General features: G+C 41.4%; 1 protein-coding gene across 2 annotated transcripts in view; it reads left to right on the forward strand.

Annotated features, from left to right (window-relative positions):
- The window catches only part of asic2 (acid-sensing (proton-gated) ion channel 2), a 460127-nt gene that overhangs the window by 304405 nt on the left and 137497 nt on the right, over positions 1 to 18225 (forward strand). For both annotated transcript variants that reach the window (XM_068013288.1, XM_068013289.1), the window contains exon 3: positions 134 to 284. In XM_068013288.1, coding sequence (XP_067869389.1) covers positions 134 to 284 — 151 coding nt within the window. The remainder of the gene's footprint in view (positions 1 to 133; positions 285 to 18225) is intronic.

The raw sequence follows: 18225 nt of genomic DNA on the forward strand, positions 1-18225 counted from the left end.
TTCCAGATGAGTGGACTATAGTGTTCTTCATAAGTGCAAGTTGATAAAACAGAACAATGGAAGTGTGAAATATTGGAGAGTAACTCATTCTCTGGTTTGTATTATTTATATTTGTCTTTTATTTTTCCCTCAGGTTTTTACCAGATATGGGAAGTGCTACATGTTTAACTCAGGAAGTGATGACAAGCCTCTACTGACCACTGTACAGGGTGGGACTGGTAACGGCCTTGAGATCATGTTGGACATTCAGCAGGATGACTACTTGCCAGTCTGGGGTGAAGCTGGTAAGAATTGTTCCCTCCTCGTCTGACAGAATTGTAGGCCCGAGAGGAAAGTGACTGCCAGATATGATGTAAAACAATAATCTTATATTTTACAGAAATCTTTATCATGTACTATCTTTTTTGCCATTATTGCAGTATTTCCAATTCTCTTCTTCTTCATCTTCTACCGTTGTAAGAATGTTCAAAAACTATTGGCAAAAAAAAAACTGAGAGTTCATTTGTAAATGAGCCAAAATGTCGTTTAAAATGCTACAGTGAGTGTTACAAACATGAGTAATTTAAAGGTGCAGCACCAATCCTTCCAATGTTCTAATTCATAATTTAAAAAGTGATCTTGTTAGGAGTTCTTGGCTTCTAGGACAGAAAAAATAACTAAGCTGTCCTTAATTTGGTTATACTTGTATTGAACAGGTAAGGTAAAATATGGATGTGGCAGATACAAAGCGTTCACAGAATTGTTACAGCAGAGAGGAGGCCATTCGGCCTGTCATGTCTCTGCCGGCTCTCCGAAAAAGCAGTTTACCTAGTACCACTCCCCAATCTTCTCCCCATAGTCCTGCACATTCTTCCTATTCAGATTACAATCCAGTTCCCTCTTGAATGCTTCGATTGAACCTGCCTCCACCACACTCTCGGCGGTGCATTCCTGATCCTAACCACTCATTGCGTGAGGTTTTACCTCATTATTGCTTCTTTTGCAAATTACCTTAAATCTGTGCCCTCTGGTTCTCGATCCCTCCACCAATGGGAACAATTTTTCCTATCTTCCCTGTCCAGACCCCTCATGATTTTGAACACCTCGATCGAATCTCCTCTCAACCTTCTCTTCAAAGAAAACAGTCCCAACTTCTCCACTCTATCCATGTAACTGAAGTTCCTCATCCCTGGAACCATTCTCGTGAACCTTTTCTGAATTCTTTCCAATGCTTTCACATCTTTCCTAAAGTGTGGCACCCAGAACTGGACACAATACTCCAGTTGAGGCCAAACCAGAGTTCTATACAAGTTTAACATAACTTCCTTGCTTTTGTACGCTGTGCCCCTATTAATGAAGCCCAGGCTGCTATATGTTCTATTAACCGCTCTCTCAACTTGTCCTGCAACCTTCAATGATTTATGCACATATACACAGGTTCCTCTGCTCCTGCACCCCTTTTAAAATTGCACCCTTTATTTTATATTGTCTGTCCATGTTCTTTCTATCAAAATGAATCACTTCACACTTCTCTGCATCAAATTTCATCTGCCACTTGTCCGCCCATTCCACCAACCTGTCTAGGTCCTTTTGAGGTTCAACACTATCCCCCTCACAATTAACAATGTTTCCACATTTTGTATCATTGGCAAATTTTGTATCGACATTATTCTTCCTTGACTAGTTTACTCGACATGACATTTGTAAATTTCAACAGTTCAGGAACATTATATTCACAATATTTGATCATCTCTATTTGTACTTGTGACAAGCCCTGATTATTTTTTGCCTTTTGCTAATTTATATTGCATATTGCTGGAATCAGCCATAAAGGGTTAAAGCAGAATCGCACAGAAATGAAATAAACATCTGTTCAGTTCTGGAAGAGTTGACTGTAGTGTTCTTCATGATTTCAAATTGATAAGGCTGAGAATAGTATCAATTCCAGATGGCAATGCAATTGGCTGGAGTTTTTGCATTTAATGAGAAGCATCTTTACCATTTCCAAGGATTACCCTCCTTCAGTTTTCACGAGGTACTCTTGTTCTAATCTATTTATGAGAAATACATTTTGTTGGTTGTTTTATTCCACTCTCAGCTAGTGTGTTGACAAGCAACCTGGTCACCAGTCAAAGGATAGGTTCAGCCTGGCGCACCGGCTTTGGTTGCCAGCTGTTTATTAGACCTTTTGATAAGGAGACAGGGCACATTGATTAGCTAGCGTCTTCTACAATGGACAACAGGCGGTCACAGTCCTTCTCCTACAGAGTTATATTGGCCTCAGTCAACCTTCAGTCAGCCATTACCCTGTGAATCTCAGAGTCAACAGTCCGAGAACTTGTTTGTGTTTTAAGAATCAATTCCAACCTAGCCAGGCAATGCATTTATGGCAAGAAATCTGTTTTTAAAATCCATGATTATATAGAAAATGTGTGGTGTCTTTGTTGTTTTATATCTTCAAGAAATGTACGGAAATTATCTGTGCTGTTTTACATTCATTCATTGCTTTATATAACTAATGCCACTTATTTGTCCAAAGCCTGCATCTCAGTTTGGCAAGAGCATATATTCAGTTCATTTTCTGAGATGAACTTGATACGTTTGAGTACCCAGTGTACAGATTAAGGATTCCTGTGACTTAATCCCTAGACCTCACTATCATTCAGAAACTGGGCAGAAAAGAATGCATCCAGATAGTAGGGGACATAAGGTCCATTTATAGGAGTGGCGAGTGATGCTGAACCAACAAAACTTCAAATGTAAAAACCCGAAAATATGAGAATACTTATTGCTTTAACCCTTAGTCCTAATTCTAACTAGATATTCAGTCAGTTTGTTTACTTTAAATGTGGTATTTAATGTAAGATTAAATGCTTTAGTTGCATGTCTAATCCACGTAATCATTACTATCGGGGTGGGGGGGGGAAATGCCATTCTTATCTCAAATGTTCCTTGAGCTTCGTTGGTCTGTATTCATGTACTCTAGTCCTGTGCTCAGAGTGCAGGTTAAATAGTTTGCTTGTGTCCACACTGCCTTATTCATCTCAGCATTTTGAAAGCCTCCATTCATATTTTTACTGATTTTTTTTCTCATCAATTTAAACCAAAAAATTTTCTGAGATATAAGTTAATGATTCTTATTATGAATCCAGAAAGGAAAATGTGGATCTAATCCCAGAATTTTTGGCCAAGATCTCTTTGATGCCAACCCAGGGAGGGTCTGATCTTACCATCCTATGAATGATAGATCATGTGTCCCCTGTCTTGAAATGCTCAGGGGCAGATTTGTCTCTTATTTTGCTAATTGCATATCACAGCATGGTCAGTATGTAGAATCTATTCTGCATTCAGTTAATGAAGACTATACAGCTAAAAGTCAATAATCTACCTCCTCCAACATAGAGACAAGTTCATGATCCCTTAACATCATCAGTGGTCATAAAATCACCCATTCACCCCATCATGCATGGGCCGCTCTTTGGCACAGCTATCCAATGAATACCACCCCCTTGCTATTTCCCCATAGCTGTGCAACTTTTCTCCCTTCCAATTATTAATCAAATTATTTTTTTGAACATTTCTATTGAAATTACTTCTACCACCTTTTCTAGCAGTGCATTCCAAATTATATCTGTCTGTGCAGATAAATTTTTCCACATGTCACCGCTGGTTCTTTTGCACATCATCTTAAATCTGTATCCGCTGGTCCTTCCTAGACAATCAGCATGGGATTCTCACCAAAAGTAGAAAATGCAACTTTTGTGATCTTCACTTTTAAGACACACTTTGACAATTTCAAAATATATAAATACATTTACTTATTGATTCCGCTTTTGTATTTCTCTAAGGAAATCTTCATTATACCATGTTTGTGCCTTTGTGTTTTCTGTTATCACAGTCACCATTACAGTGCAATCTAAGGTCAGTGCTGTGGGGGTTAGCACGGACATGTGAATGTCATGGTAACTGCTTAAGGTTGATGTACGTGAACTGAACTATGGTATAAAGCCTGGCTCGGGTATAAAATTAAAATGTGACCCGGGCCCGACCCCAACAACAGCCAACCCGAACCCGACCTGGGCTTTTTTTTTAAATGCCCGTCCCGACCCGAAAATAACAAACGTATTATTGAAACAGATAAAAATCATAGATTAAAATGAAAACAATAGGAAACAAAAAAGTACAGTCCAGCCCGACCCAACCCGAGCCCAAATGCTGGACGCAGAATACAGACCCGATCCGACCCAAACCCGACACGTAGTGGGGTTTGGTCAGGTTCGGATCGGATAGCCAGATTTTACTATGGTATGGGTGCCTGCAGGGCTCAAATCTACACTTCCATAAAATTGTCGTCAGGGTGGTGAAAATCTAAATGGAGCAGACAGAGCAACCAGTTTATTTGCTTTAATATGACATCATGGGCCTCAGAAAGGAGTTAGCATTTGCCAATAAAAACCTGCCGATTACATGGGGAATGAGCTTCATACTGAGCTTACTGTTATAATTATACTACTATTATCTTCACCATTTGTTTACTATTAAAGGCAGCAGATTCTTCTTATTGACATGGTCCAACTGAGTTGCCTTAACATTTAAAAAAAAATGAGCAACTGATTTTTTAAGTAAATTGCACGCTACTACTCATAAAATATCTGAACATATGATTTTCCAATTATTTAATTTTGTCCACACTTAGAACGACTCTGATGGGACATATTCCACATACAGGGAAAAGGAATACAGTAGAGTAAATGAGAGAACGTAATCCTCTTAATGGGTCTTCATCTATGCTGAGAAAACGTCGATGAGCGCACACACAAACGCAGGCACCATCCAGGACAAAGCAGTCCGCTTGATTGGCATCCCATTCACCACCTTAAACATTCACTCCTTCCACACCGGCACACAGTAGGAGCAGTGCGTATCATCTACAAGATGCACTGCAGCAACTTGCCAAGCCTCCTTCCACAGCGCCTACCAAACCACGACCTCTACCACCTAGAAGGAGAAGGGCAAGGGCAGTAGAAGCATGGGAACACTACCACTTGCAAGTTCCCCTCCAAGCCATACACCATCCTGACTTGGAGACATATCACCGTTCCTTCACTGTCGTTGTGTCAAAAACCTAGAACTCCCTCCCCAACAGCACTGTGAGTCTACCAACACGACATGGACTGCAGTGATTCAAGAAGGCAGCTCACCACCACCTTCTCAAAGACAATTAGGGATGGGCAATAAATGCTGGCCTTGCCAGTGATGCCCACATCCCATGGACAAATAAAACACAGACACACGCATGCACATTCACACACACTCTCATTCACAGAAATCATAATCCTCACGATGCAAAGCTCCATTCTCCATTTTTGCGAAAATCAGGGGTCCGGGTTGGTCTCGAAGTCCTGATTTTGTGAGGTGGATTGAATCCATGACTGGGAATGCTTGGCTGCCTGGGACAAGCTAGCCCACAGCGCACTGGGGTGACTGTACCTAATTTATCAGAGTCAGCTTATTTGAATAATTAGCATCAACTCCCAGTGCAGTTTTGCCTTGCGTTTCAGCACCTGGCCTGATGATAACATGCAGCCAGCTGTTCAAATTTACAGGGGCATGCACACTTATAGGTAAAAAATCTACACAGGAGGGGGAGGCTGGTTATTACTTTAACCTTCATAAAGAATCAAGTTGAATTTTAAATATTTTCAATATTTGTCCAGCTAGTTAGCATAGTCATGTGGACTTAAGTAGAGGTGTGGAAGCCATTGTCAGAAAGAATTGACTGGGTCTAATTTGAGTAAGGACAGGTGTAACCGTAACATGTGAAGCACAGTCGCAACTGCCTTTCTATTCCCTGAAGAACAGGACATCCTTTTTCACATCTAGGAACACCCAACAGAATTTCCGTCCTGACTATTTTGGTTGGAGCAAACAAAATAACATTGGAAACAGGATGTTTGTAAGGAATTAATTTGGAAATGAAAACCTTACAGTAGAAGAAAATTAAACCTAAATGACAATTATTAATGTGCCAATTAAAATGGCAAATGAAGCACTATGATAGCAAAAAAAAGTTTTATTTTCAAACCAGAACAGAAAAAGTGATATTCGAAAATCATACTGGTGTAGGTCAGGCCATCAATACAAAGCTGCACCCATTTGAAATGGTTAACAGCTCTACCAGGGATAAAGCTGCTAAAGAACCACTTCCATACTTATAAGACCCACAATGAGGCTTGTGCTGCCCTTCAGTGTCCGTCTCCAGACCCATGTTTTCATTCCTGCCATTTGTGTGCCCTTTGTGAGCTGCAGTCCCAGCCAGTGAAGCTCCACACTACCAATGGAACCTCAGAAAATCATCCCTCGGTTCTTATAGAAACATAGAAAATAGGAGCAGGAGTAGGCCATTCGGCCCTTCAAGCCTGCTCTGCCATTCATTATGATCATGGCTGATCATCCAACTCAGTAACCTGCTCCCGCTTTTGCCCCATATCATTTGATCCCTTTAAACCCAAGAACTATATCTAACTCCTTCTTGAAAGCATACAATGTTTTGGCCTCAACTGCTTTCTCTGGTAGCGAATTCCATAGGTTCACCACTCTCTGGGTGAAGAGATTTCTCCTCATCTCAGTCCTGAAAGGTTTACCCCGTATCCTTAGACTATGACTCCTGGTTCTAGACTCCCACACCATCGGGAACCAAACCTCATCCACTGGCTCCCCCTCATTAACTCTACTAGTTACGTCCTGGAAGAATTCTAGTAGATTTGTCAAGCATGATTTCCCTTTTGTAAATCCATGCCGACTCTATCCGATTCTACCATTGTTCTCCAAGTGCTGTGCTATAAAATCTTTGATAATGGACACTAGAATTTTCCCCACTACCGACGTCAGGCTGACTGGTCTATAATTCCCTGCTTTGTCTCTACCTCCCTTTTTAAATAGTGGGGTTACATTAACTACCCTCCAATCTGTAGGAACTGTTGCAGAGTCTATAGAATCTTGGAAGATGAGCACCAATGCATCCACTATTTCTAGGGCCACTTCCTTAAGTACTCCTGGATGCAGAACATCAGCCCCTGGGGATTTATCGGCCTTCAATCCTATCAATTTCTCCAACACCATTTCTCTACTCATACTGATTTCCTTTAGTTCCTCTCTCTCAGTAAACCCTGTGTTCCCCAACATTTCTGGTATGATATTTGTGTCCTCCTTTGTGAAGACAGAACCAAAGTATGCATTTAGTTGGTCAGCCATTTCTTTGTTCCACATAATAAATTCCCCTGTTCTGACTGTAAGGGACCTACATTTGTCTTCACTAATCTTTTTCTCTTCACATACCCATAGAAACTTCTACAGTCAATTTTTATGTTCCCCGCAAGCTTGCTCTCATATTCTATTCTCCCCTTCTTAATCAATCCCTTGGTCCTCCTTTGCTGAATTCTAAACTGCTCCCAATCCTCAGGTCTGTTGTTTTTTCTGATGAATTTATATGCCTCTTCCTTGGATCAAATGCTATCTCTAATTTCCCTTGTAAGCCATGGTTTGGCTACCTTCCCGTTTTACTTTTGTGCCAGACAGGATAAAGAATTGTTGCAGTTCATCCATGCGCTCTTTGAATGTTTGCCATTGCCTTTCCACCGTCATCTCTTTAAGTAACATTTCCCAATCCGTCATAGCCAACTCACACCTCATAACATCGTAGTTTCCTTTACTAAGATTCAGGACCCTAGTCTTCGAATCAACTACGTCACTCTCCATCTTGATGAAGAATTCCATCATATTATGGTCGCTCATCCCCAAGGGGTCTCGCACAACTAGATTGTCAATTATTCCTCTCTCATTACACAATACCCAGTCTAGGATGGCCTGTTCTCTAGTTGGTTCCTCAACGTATCGGTCCAGAAAACCATCCCATATACACTCCAAGAATTCCTCCTCTATGGTATTGTGACTAATTTGATTTGCCTGATCTATATGCAGATTAAACTCACCCATAATTACAGATGTTCCTTTATCGCATGCGTTTCTAGTTTCCTGTTTAATGCCATTCCCAACATCACCACTACAGTTTGGGGGTCTATATACAACCCCCACTAACGCTTTTTGCCCCTTAGCGTTTCTCAGTTCTACCCATACAGATTCCACATCGTCAGAGCTAATATCCTTCCTCACTATTGCATTAATTTCCTCTTTAACCAGCAATGCAATTCCACTGCCTTTTGCTTTTTTCCCTGTCCTTCCTAAATACTGAATATCCCTGGATGTTCATTTCCCATCCCTGGTCACCTTGCAGCCATGTCTCCGTAATCCTGACTATATCATACCCGTTTACATCTATTTGCACCATTTCTTTACCATTTTTGAAGTAAAACAAAATCTCATTAAACAGCAGCTGATATCTGCCAAGTATGTTTTTAAGGGTTCTTACTTGTTAAAAAGTGACTTACATTTATATACTTTTTATGACCGTCAGATGTCTCAAAGCACTTTTGAAGTACTTTTACAGTGTAGTCACTGTTGTAATGTAGGAAATGTGGCAGTCTATTTGCATACAGCAAGCTCCCACGAACAGCAATGTGATAATGACCAGATAATTTGCTTTTATGATATTGATTGAGGGATAAATATTGGCCAGGACACTGGGGAGAACATCCCTGCTCTTCTTCAAAATAGTGTCATGCAATCTTTTACGTCCACCTGAGAGAGCAGACAGTGCCTCGATTTGATGTCTCATCTGAAAGACAGCACCTCCGACTGTGCAGCGCGCACTCAGTACTGTATTCATGACTTTTGTGCTCAAATCCTGGATTGGGACTTAAACCCAGAACCTTTAGACACAGAGAGGAGAGTGCTACCAACTGAGCCACGGCTGTTAATTTACATCAAGAAATGGTTCATATAAAGACCTACTTTTCACAAAAAGCTTTAGTGAATTACATTAAAAAGCATTATTTGCAATGTAGTTTTTTTTTTCCCAGGCAGGATGCAACTGTGTGTTACCCTGCATAAGCTGAACAGAAGTCCTCAATACTTCATCTGATCTCACTGGAAAGGAAAGGGGAAACAGCCAGGTTTGCAGTTCCTGACCATAGTCAAGTTACCCTTTTTTAAAGCCCACAAATACAGATGTCAGGCTGACTGTGATCAAATTCACCATCTTGGATCACATATGAGAAATGGTCATTCGAGTGAGCTACCAGTTAGTTGTCAAGACCCATGGAGTCATACTCTATTAATCACTTACTCCTTCAGGAAATGTGCAGCATCGGGGCAGAGCAGAAACATTATTAAATGCCTCAGATCTGTCACTTTGATTTTCAGTTCTTTCATCTAAATAGTTTTTGCATTTAAACTAAGTCCCTCTGGTGAGACCTATTACATCTGGCCGATGGAAAAAAAACAATAAATCTATGTTTATTTTTATTAAAATGTTTAACAAGACAAACCTACCTATATGTTTTCTAATATATTAAAATCCTTGAGACTACCTGTCACACGTACGTCCTGTTGTCACAATTTAGTCGCATTTTGTGGTACTGGATAATGCCTGTCGTACCAGTAACACCTGCATCTATTACTTGAAATAGGTCACAGTGTGACTCTGTCTGCCCAGCAATGTCAGTGCTGTAGCATGAACTGCCCTAGGTCTCATTACCCATTCTCTTTTACATCCAGTTTTCACAGGCAAATATTGCTTTTAATTTTACCACTTTTTTATTTTTAACTGAACATATTTACTTTGATTTTATTTCAGCCACTTGCGACACCCACAGCACACTGTTGGTCTCTGTGGTCTCTCTTGGCCTTATGCCAGTTTCTTCTGGCTTTACCCTTTTGCTCCAGGCCATACCCTTCCACCCTGACAACATCTCTCTCTTTTTGTGCTGCTCTTCCAGGTTCTGTCCCACTTCTGGCTCTTCAGGTTCTGCCTTCTGATCTCAAAATGTCTCCTGGGTGAACCATGCTAACAAAATACACCATCCATCCATAGCTGCCATCTATCATACTCCCTTCAATCTCATACCTCGCCCTACTTGCTACAGGGCCTACATTTTAACCACCTACCCCAGCCTTTTTTCCGACAGTTGAAATCACCCCCCATTTCCCGCACCGACCTGGGTGACTACAATTTTAAATTGTAGGTGGAAAGGATACCCACAGTGAGCTGAAGGTGTCCTCCATAACACAAAACCCTGCTGGGAACAGCAGCCAGGGCTAGAAGAGGCCAATACGATAACTTATGTTATTTTAGTTTCCTTGTGGACCAGGAGGAGCAAGAATGCTTCTCTAGGCACCAAAAGGAAACTCTGGGCTTTCCACCTATGCGATTCCCCCTTCCCCTGCCTATCCTCTTAGTGCCAACAACTTCGTCTCTCTGATCCTTGATGGCTGCCTCTGAATGGCACAAATAAGTTGATTTCCCAGCAACTTCCCATCAGTTTTGGTCGGGAGGTCAGCAAGAGGCAGGCAAATAAGGCCCAGTTGTTAAAACCAGCCGAGCCCGCCTACTGCCACTCCTGGCCAGCCACGCCACTCACTGTATGGCCTGGGTTTCACGCTACTTTAATCTTTAGCCACACTGTCCAGCACCCACACATCACCAGCGAGGGAGACAGGTGTCAGCTATAAGAGTCATGTACAGCTCCTCGTAAATGGGGAAAAGTGCAGCGAAGAAGCCAGGGAGAATACAAAAAGAAATACAGGGGCATGAAATTATGTAAGTGATCGAGATCAAAGGAAAGATGAATAACAGCGACAGATCAGGCAGAACAAAATAGTGAGAAACAGATACAAGAGAGTGGAGAGGCAGATCAACTCATGGAAAGAGAAACAGAACAGAGACACCTCAGAAACGAGAAGCATCAGAGAAGCAGAAACAGAACACATTATAAAAACCTCGGGGCAGAGAATGATAGGTCAGAGACATGGACACATAGCAGATATAAAGGAATTCATAGGTGATTCCCTTCAATGTATATAACCAACTCCACATGGGATCCATTGGTAATATATCATACTTTTTGCATATAGTGCATATTTGCTACAATTGTCACTTACTTCCTATCACATTTTTCATGTCAAACTCAAGACATCACATATTGGTGTGTGCTCTGGCACTTGGATCTAATGTTACCACACCAGTACTCCCAACCCCCAGCAAATGCCCACCCTTGTTCAACTCTTAAGAAAACTCACACTTCTGCAAAATGTTAGCAGCCAACAATAGTACTGCCAGATTCCACAAAGCCCATCACAGTTCAGATTGAAAATAGGCTGTGTGACAAGAAACAGAGAGTAGTGATTAATGCATGTTTTCTGGGCTGGAGGAAAGTTTGTATTGGAGTTCCCCAGGGGTCAGTGTTGGGACCCTTGCTGTTCCTGATATATGTTAATAACCTAGACCTTGGTGTACAGGGCACAATTTCAAAATTTGCGAATGATACAAAACTTGGAAGCATTGTGAACTGTGAGGAGGATAGTGTAGAACTTCAAAAGGACATAGACAGGTTGGTGGAATGGGCGGACAAGTGGCAGATGAAATTCAATATGGAAACATGTGAAGTGATTCATTTTGGTAGGAAGAGCTTAAAAAATAAAGGCTATAACTCTAAAGGGGGTGCAAGAACAGAGGGACCCATGTGTATATGTCCATAAGTCATTGAAAGTGGCAGGACAGGTTGAGAGAGTGATTAATAAAGCATACAGTATCCTGGGCTTTATTATTAGGGGCATAGAGTACAAGAGAAAAGCGGTTATGTTGAACTTGTATAAGACACTAGTTCGTCCTCAGCTGGAATATTGCATCCAGTTCTGGGTGTCACACTTTAAGAAAGATGTGAAAGCATTGGAGAGAGTACAGAAAAGATTCACAAGAATGTTTCCGGGGATGTGGAACTTCAGTCATGAAGATAGATTGAAGAAGTTGGAACTGTTTTCCTTAGCGAAGACTGAGAGGTGATTTGATAGGGATATTCAAAATCATGAGGGGTGTTGACAGAGTAGATAAGGAGTAACTGTTCCCACTCGTGAGAGGATTGAGAACAAGAGGGCACAGTTTTAAAGTAATTGGCAACAGAAGCAAAAGCTTCTTCTTTTTCGTGCAGCGAGTGGTTAAGGTTTAGAATGCACTGCCTGAGAGTGTGGCGCAGGCAGGCTCAATCGAGGCATTCGAAATGGAATTGGACATTTATCTGAAAAGGAAGAATATGAAGGGCTACGGGGAAAAGGAAGGGAATGGCAGCAGGTGAATTGCTTATTCAGAGAGCCAGTGCAGTCACAATGGGCTGAATAGCCTCCATCTATGCTTTAGCAATTTGGTGATTCTACCACAAGCGACATAATTTTATCTATTCAATCATAATAAGGCAATGGCTCTGATAATATCATTTGTTTTCCGTCACATAAAACACTGTATTCTCCAAGCCATCGCAAGCAAAGCCACTGAACATCCACTTCCTTGGAAAATCCATATCCCTCGACTTCCCTTGAGCAGTCCAATAGCAGGTCAAGCTGTTAAGTACAAAAACCTTGAAGGGATGCCTAACTGAGTATAATCTTCAGACAGGTGCAACTGGTGTTATTGGCTTTGTCATCATGTAAAAGAAGGTAAAAGTTTTGCCACATTTGAAATTTCAACCACCGTACAAACAATACTGTTCTGCTGCATTCATCCCTAGAATGTCACCCTTGCTTACTGTACCAGCTGTAACCAGCTGGAGGAGTTCCATTTCATTATATGCTCCTTCTAGTCTAAAGTGCTTTTGTCAGGTGGGCTCAGTATAGAATGAGTAAAATTCAGTGATTTAATTCAATCATTTACCAAAACAAGTGCAATTATGCACCACTCTCATCCTTTGTATCAGCCACTTAGGAAAAGATGGGTTTTATCAGCACGTACAAAATTAAAAGGGAAATAGCACTAAGTGAGCAGACTCCATAAAATTGCCACAGGGCACAAAAACAATCAAGTGAAATAATTTTAAGTAAAGAGACACAAGAAAATTGAGTGCTGTGGAAAAACAATATTAGCACTTGCATGCAGGGCAGAATATATCCGCTCACCGTCAGAGAAATCAAACATACTGAGGAGGTGTGTGTATAGATGTGTGTGGGCACGGCTTGTCATAGAGCATATAAATACTGAGACCCAGTCAGAAAGGACTGGCCATTGTCTCAGTTTGCAGGAAATTTAAACATTCTATTTAATTTCTTGGCAAATTTTGTTCAATTTCAAAGATATTTTGTTCTCTTAAAAGCCCCCTTGCTTTATTGAAATACGATTTCTTTTTACTTAAGGGAGCAAGGAGTTAATACTCCAAGGTAATATTTTACAAGAGAGTAGGTGGATATTGTTTATTAGGATGGACAGCTCAATAAAGGCTGACAGCTTGCATCTGGCTAAATCCTAATAAGTGCAGTCTGCTGCCTAGCACATTTTTCCTGAACTATCATGGGTCCAAGTGTAGTGGGATATGCAAATATATTCCCCTGCATGCTGCTTGTCATGGAAAAAATGCCACAAATGTAAGGACAGCTATGTGTATATGTCAAATTGTGTAAAAACAATGATTTCTGAGGATTTCTCAGCACAGTCTGTCTAATAGTTATCACGGTTACCTGTGGAGAGAAATTGAATCACAAGTTATTGTATCCCTGGCTGCATCAAATCCTTTAATTGGAAACTGTCGATCTCAGTGTGCCCTCCAGGGGATTCATCGTCAGATTTTGTTTTGTAAAAATGGCATGGATTTGCCATTAGTTTGTGCTCGTAAATTGTACTTTGTGCTTCTAAGATTGCAAGGGGCCAATGTGTCTGGGGTGATAAGCACAAAGTCTTGATTTCATTACTTTCTTTGCACGGTGTAATCTCAGGTATTCTTCCCTGAGCTGTACAAGCAGTACATCATCCATCTACCTGCATGGCTAGTTTTTCATCCTTCTCCTTTGGATATGAATGTCTATATGTATGTGGGGGGAATTATCATCTCCCAAATTCATTTCCATCCAATATGGAATTCATGGTAATCTTTCAAAGAGAATCCTGTAACACGCTATGTACCTTCCAATGGGGTCTTTGCATTTCAGCTTTATTTTATCTGTTACAACGGTATTGCCTGGTTAATTCAATCTTTGATACTGGCTGGGAACATATCTATTTTACACCTACCACTACCTCATAAGTGGAAATTTCAGAAATAGCAACAAAGCACTTTGTTAATGTGCTGTCTCTTCTTCCCTTAATTTTCACTCCAAAGACTTTAGGGCAATGTATTTCATAGAATCATAGAAATTTACAGCAAGGAAGGAGGCCATTCAGCCCATTGTGTCTGCACTGGCCAGCAAGCAGCCACCCAGCCTAATCCCACTTTCCAGCCCTTGATCCGTAGCCTTGTAGATTACGGCACTTCAAATGCACATCCAAGTACTTTTTAAATGTTATGAGGGTTTCTGCCTTTACCACCCTTTCAAACGGTGAGTTCCAGATCCTCATCCTCTGGGTGAAAAAAATTCATCTTGAATCCCCCCTAAACCTACCTCTTACCCTAAATCTATTCTCCCTGGTTATGGACCCCTCAATGAAGGGGAAAAGGGACTTGCTATCCACTGTATTTAGACCCCTCATAATTTTATGCACTTCAATTATGTGTCCCCTCAGGCCCCTGTATTGCAAAGTAAACAATCCTAGCCTATCCAATCTTTCCTCATAACTCCAGTCCAGGCAACATCCTTGTAAATCCCTTCTATACCCTCTCTAATGCAATCACATTTTTCCTATAGTGTGGTGACCAGAATTGCCTGCAATATTCCAGTTGTACCTAACTAGTGTTTTAGATTTTTCGAGAATATCCTCCCAGCTCTTATATTCTATGCCTCAGCTAATAAAGGCAAGTGTCCCATATTCCTTCTTCACCACCTTATCTACCTGTCCAGCCACCTTCAGGGATCTGTGGACATGCATTCCAAGGTCCCTCTGTTCCTCTACACTTTTCCGTATCCTACCATTTATTGTGTATTCGCTTCGTTTGTTAGTCTTCCCCAATTGTATTACCTCACACTTCTCTGGATTGAACTCCATTTGACACTGTTCCGTCCACCTGTAGTCTATTGATATCTTCCCACAGTTTTCTTCTTCATTATTAACCACACGGCCAATTTTTGTATCATCTGCAAACTTCTTAATCATACCCCCTACATTTAAGTGCAAATCACTGATGTATACCACAAAAAGCAAGAGAACTAGGACTGAGCGCTGTGGAACCCCACTGGAAACGGCCTTCCAGTCACAAAATCACCCAACCACCATTACCCTTTGCTTCCTGCCTCTGAGTCAATTTTAGATCTAATTTACTGTTATTGTATCACTTTAACATAGAACATAGAACATAGAACAGTACAGCACAGTACAGGCCCTTCGGCTCACGATGTTGTGCCGAACCTTTAACCTACTCTAAGATCAAACTAACTACCTACCCTTCATTCTGCTATCATCCATGCACCTATCCAAGGGTCGCTTAAATGCCCCTAATGTATCTGCTTCTACTACCAGTCTGAGTACTTCACACATCATCACAGGAAGTGACATCAGCCAACACGTGATAGTTTAGTTGGAACCGTGTTAGTCACCTAGTCATCCATGTATTATAGAGCTCTCTTATAAACTTCTAACTTCACAATAAAGAACACACTCTTTAATTATCATTCAACTCAAGATTGTCTGAATTGCTGAAAAAAGCAATAACACAATATGGTGACAGCAGTGGCATCCATGTGTATTTGGAGACCACAGCGTGGAGGCAGCAGAAAGCATCAAAGCAGCAGTACTGTAGAGAGGCTCAACAACTGTGTTCAACGCGAACAGCGATCTCACATGAGACATCTCTCATGTTGGACTCCATCGAAGATAGGACAACATTATGTACTGTCAGAGGTAGCAGCAGTGGCATGACACTGTCAGGTTCGACGACAATCCACTGAACTCAGTGCTCAAGAGTGTGTAAGTACACAAAAGGAGGCTGTTATTTTGACAGTTATGCCGGCAAGAAAAGGCAGGAATCGGGCTCGGGAAGAGGGAGCAGAGTTGGTTCACACCATTGCATGCATTGTGTTTTCCATAATCGCTTTGTGGGCAGAGTCTCCCCGATTGTAGGCTGAAAGCCCATGTTGCAGGCACTGAGTTCAGGGCATGGGCTGAAGTCTGACGCTGTAGACACAGTAGACCTACGTTTTCTTTCCCTTCAGGGAAAGCCTCAAAATAGGAAAAAAAAAGACAGAGGGAGTCATTTAAAGGGGAAAGCTCCAGCCAAGAATTCTTGTAGACAAGAAATTTGGTACCATGACTACCAAATACCTGTCAATGAATTGGAAAGCCTAAAGTCTCCGCTACGAATTCCAACTCTTCAGCATATGGGGTTGTGCTGTTTGGATCTTGCTGTCACAGATCTTGACAGGCACGCGATCAAATTAAAAATTGCATCGTATCAACACCTCAGGACTATCTAAAGCGGACCAAAGGGACCCAGCAAGACTCTGGACTACATTAGAGGAGCAGCTGAAGGTTAAGATTAATTTTAGAATCCATCATCTGGAACAGATGGCATACAGACAGCAGTCCATGGAGACCATCGATCAATTTGTAAGCAGATGCCACGAGAAAGGAAAAGTTTCTGACTTCTCAGAAGTGGAGTTATCCGAACGGATAATGGAATTGCTCATTGCGTCTACCCCAATAGAAACTTTTCAGAAAGAGCTACTAGATAAAGAAAAAGGGTATTACATTGAAAGTCTCCTAAAAGAAGGCAGGAAGTTTGAGACCATACTTGCAAGCAGGCAGTGCATATGAGCATTTGGAACAACCACCATAGGTGAAGTAACCAGGTCACCTCAGCAAGGCAAGATATGTGGCAAGTGTGGTCTGATGCGCCAACCAAGAAATTGTCCAGCTTACATGGATAATTGCAAGATGTGTGGCAAGAAAGGGCACTGGGCAAGGCTGTGCAGGAGGTCTGGTCGTGGAAAATTGGCCAGACATCACATCAGGCCATGACCTGACAAGAAACAAACACCACCTTATGGGAGAAACAGGGATGCATTCGTAAGAAGCCCACGAGATAGTCAAGGATGTAACAAAGAGGGCACTGATGGTGAACAAGCTTTTCACACAGTTACACTTGAACATCAGATGGATGCAGTTACACAGCAGGAAGCATTCACCACCACTGACATCATATGCCAGCACAAGTTGCGACTCAAGGTCGATACAGGCACAAGTGCAAATATTTTGCCACCGAGGATATGTACCTGGCAAGATGGGAAGCCATAATACAACTTGCAAAGGCAAAACTTACTGCGTACAACGGTTCTCTGATTAACTGTATGTGAAACAATAATGTTGGAGTGCAGGTACAGAAACTTTTCATGGTCACAGAAAATTTTCTACATTGTCAATACTAATGGTCCAGCAGTTGCAGGGCTACCAGCATGTAGTGAGCTTCGAATTTATGACAATCCATGAGATCAGCAGTTTGCCAAGGGCATACAACCAAAATAGATATGATCCCATTGAGTTTATTCAGGATTTGCAACGAATGTACCCAGATCGTTTTGATACAGTGGGAGGTTCCAGAGGAGATGCTACTCTACATGTGAAAGATGATGCCATTCTTTCTATAGAAAGATGATGCCATTCTTTCTATAGATCCACCAAGAAAATGTAGCGTCCACATCAAGGACTAACTGAAAGCCAAACTGGATTCTATGGAGAGGCAAAGAATTATTTGACGTATGCAGCAGCATATGGATTGTTGCAACTCGTTAACGGCTGTAATCAAAAAAGATGGCAGCTTCAGGGTATGTTTAGACCGAAGAAGGCTGAACTGGGTGTTGAAACGATGTCCTCATAAAATAATGAAAGGGTTGAATCCAAAGTTTGGGAGAGCCATGTTCTTTTTGAAGTTAGGTGCAAAACGCGGATACTGGTCAGTCCATCTCTCTGAAAGTTCACAGGAGTTAACCACTTTCAGAACTCCATTTGGAAAAATTTTTTTTGCGCTTACAGTTAACTTCATCAGTAAGCCAGGATTTATTTCAACAATGGATGGATCATATCACTGAGAATGTTCCAGGATGTGTCTGTATTGCAGACAATATAGCCATAAGGGGCAGTTCAGAAGAGGAGCATGACAGCAATCTGCACATCTTAATGCAAACAGCCAGAAAGGAGGATCTTGTAGTCAATGTGAGACACAT

This window comes from Heterodontus francisci, chromosome 33 (genome assembly GCF_036365525.1).
Source record: "Heterodontus francisci isolate sHetFra1 chromosome 33, sHetFra1.hap1, whole genome shotgun sequence".
NCBI classification, from domain to species: Eukaryota; Metazoa; Chordata; class Chondrichthyes; order Heterodontiformes; family Heterodontidae; genus Heterodontus; species Heterodontus francisci.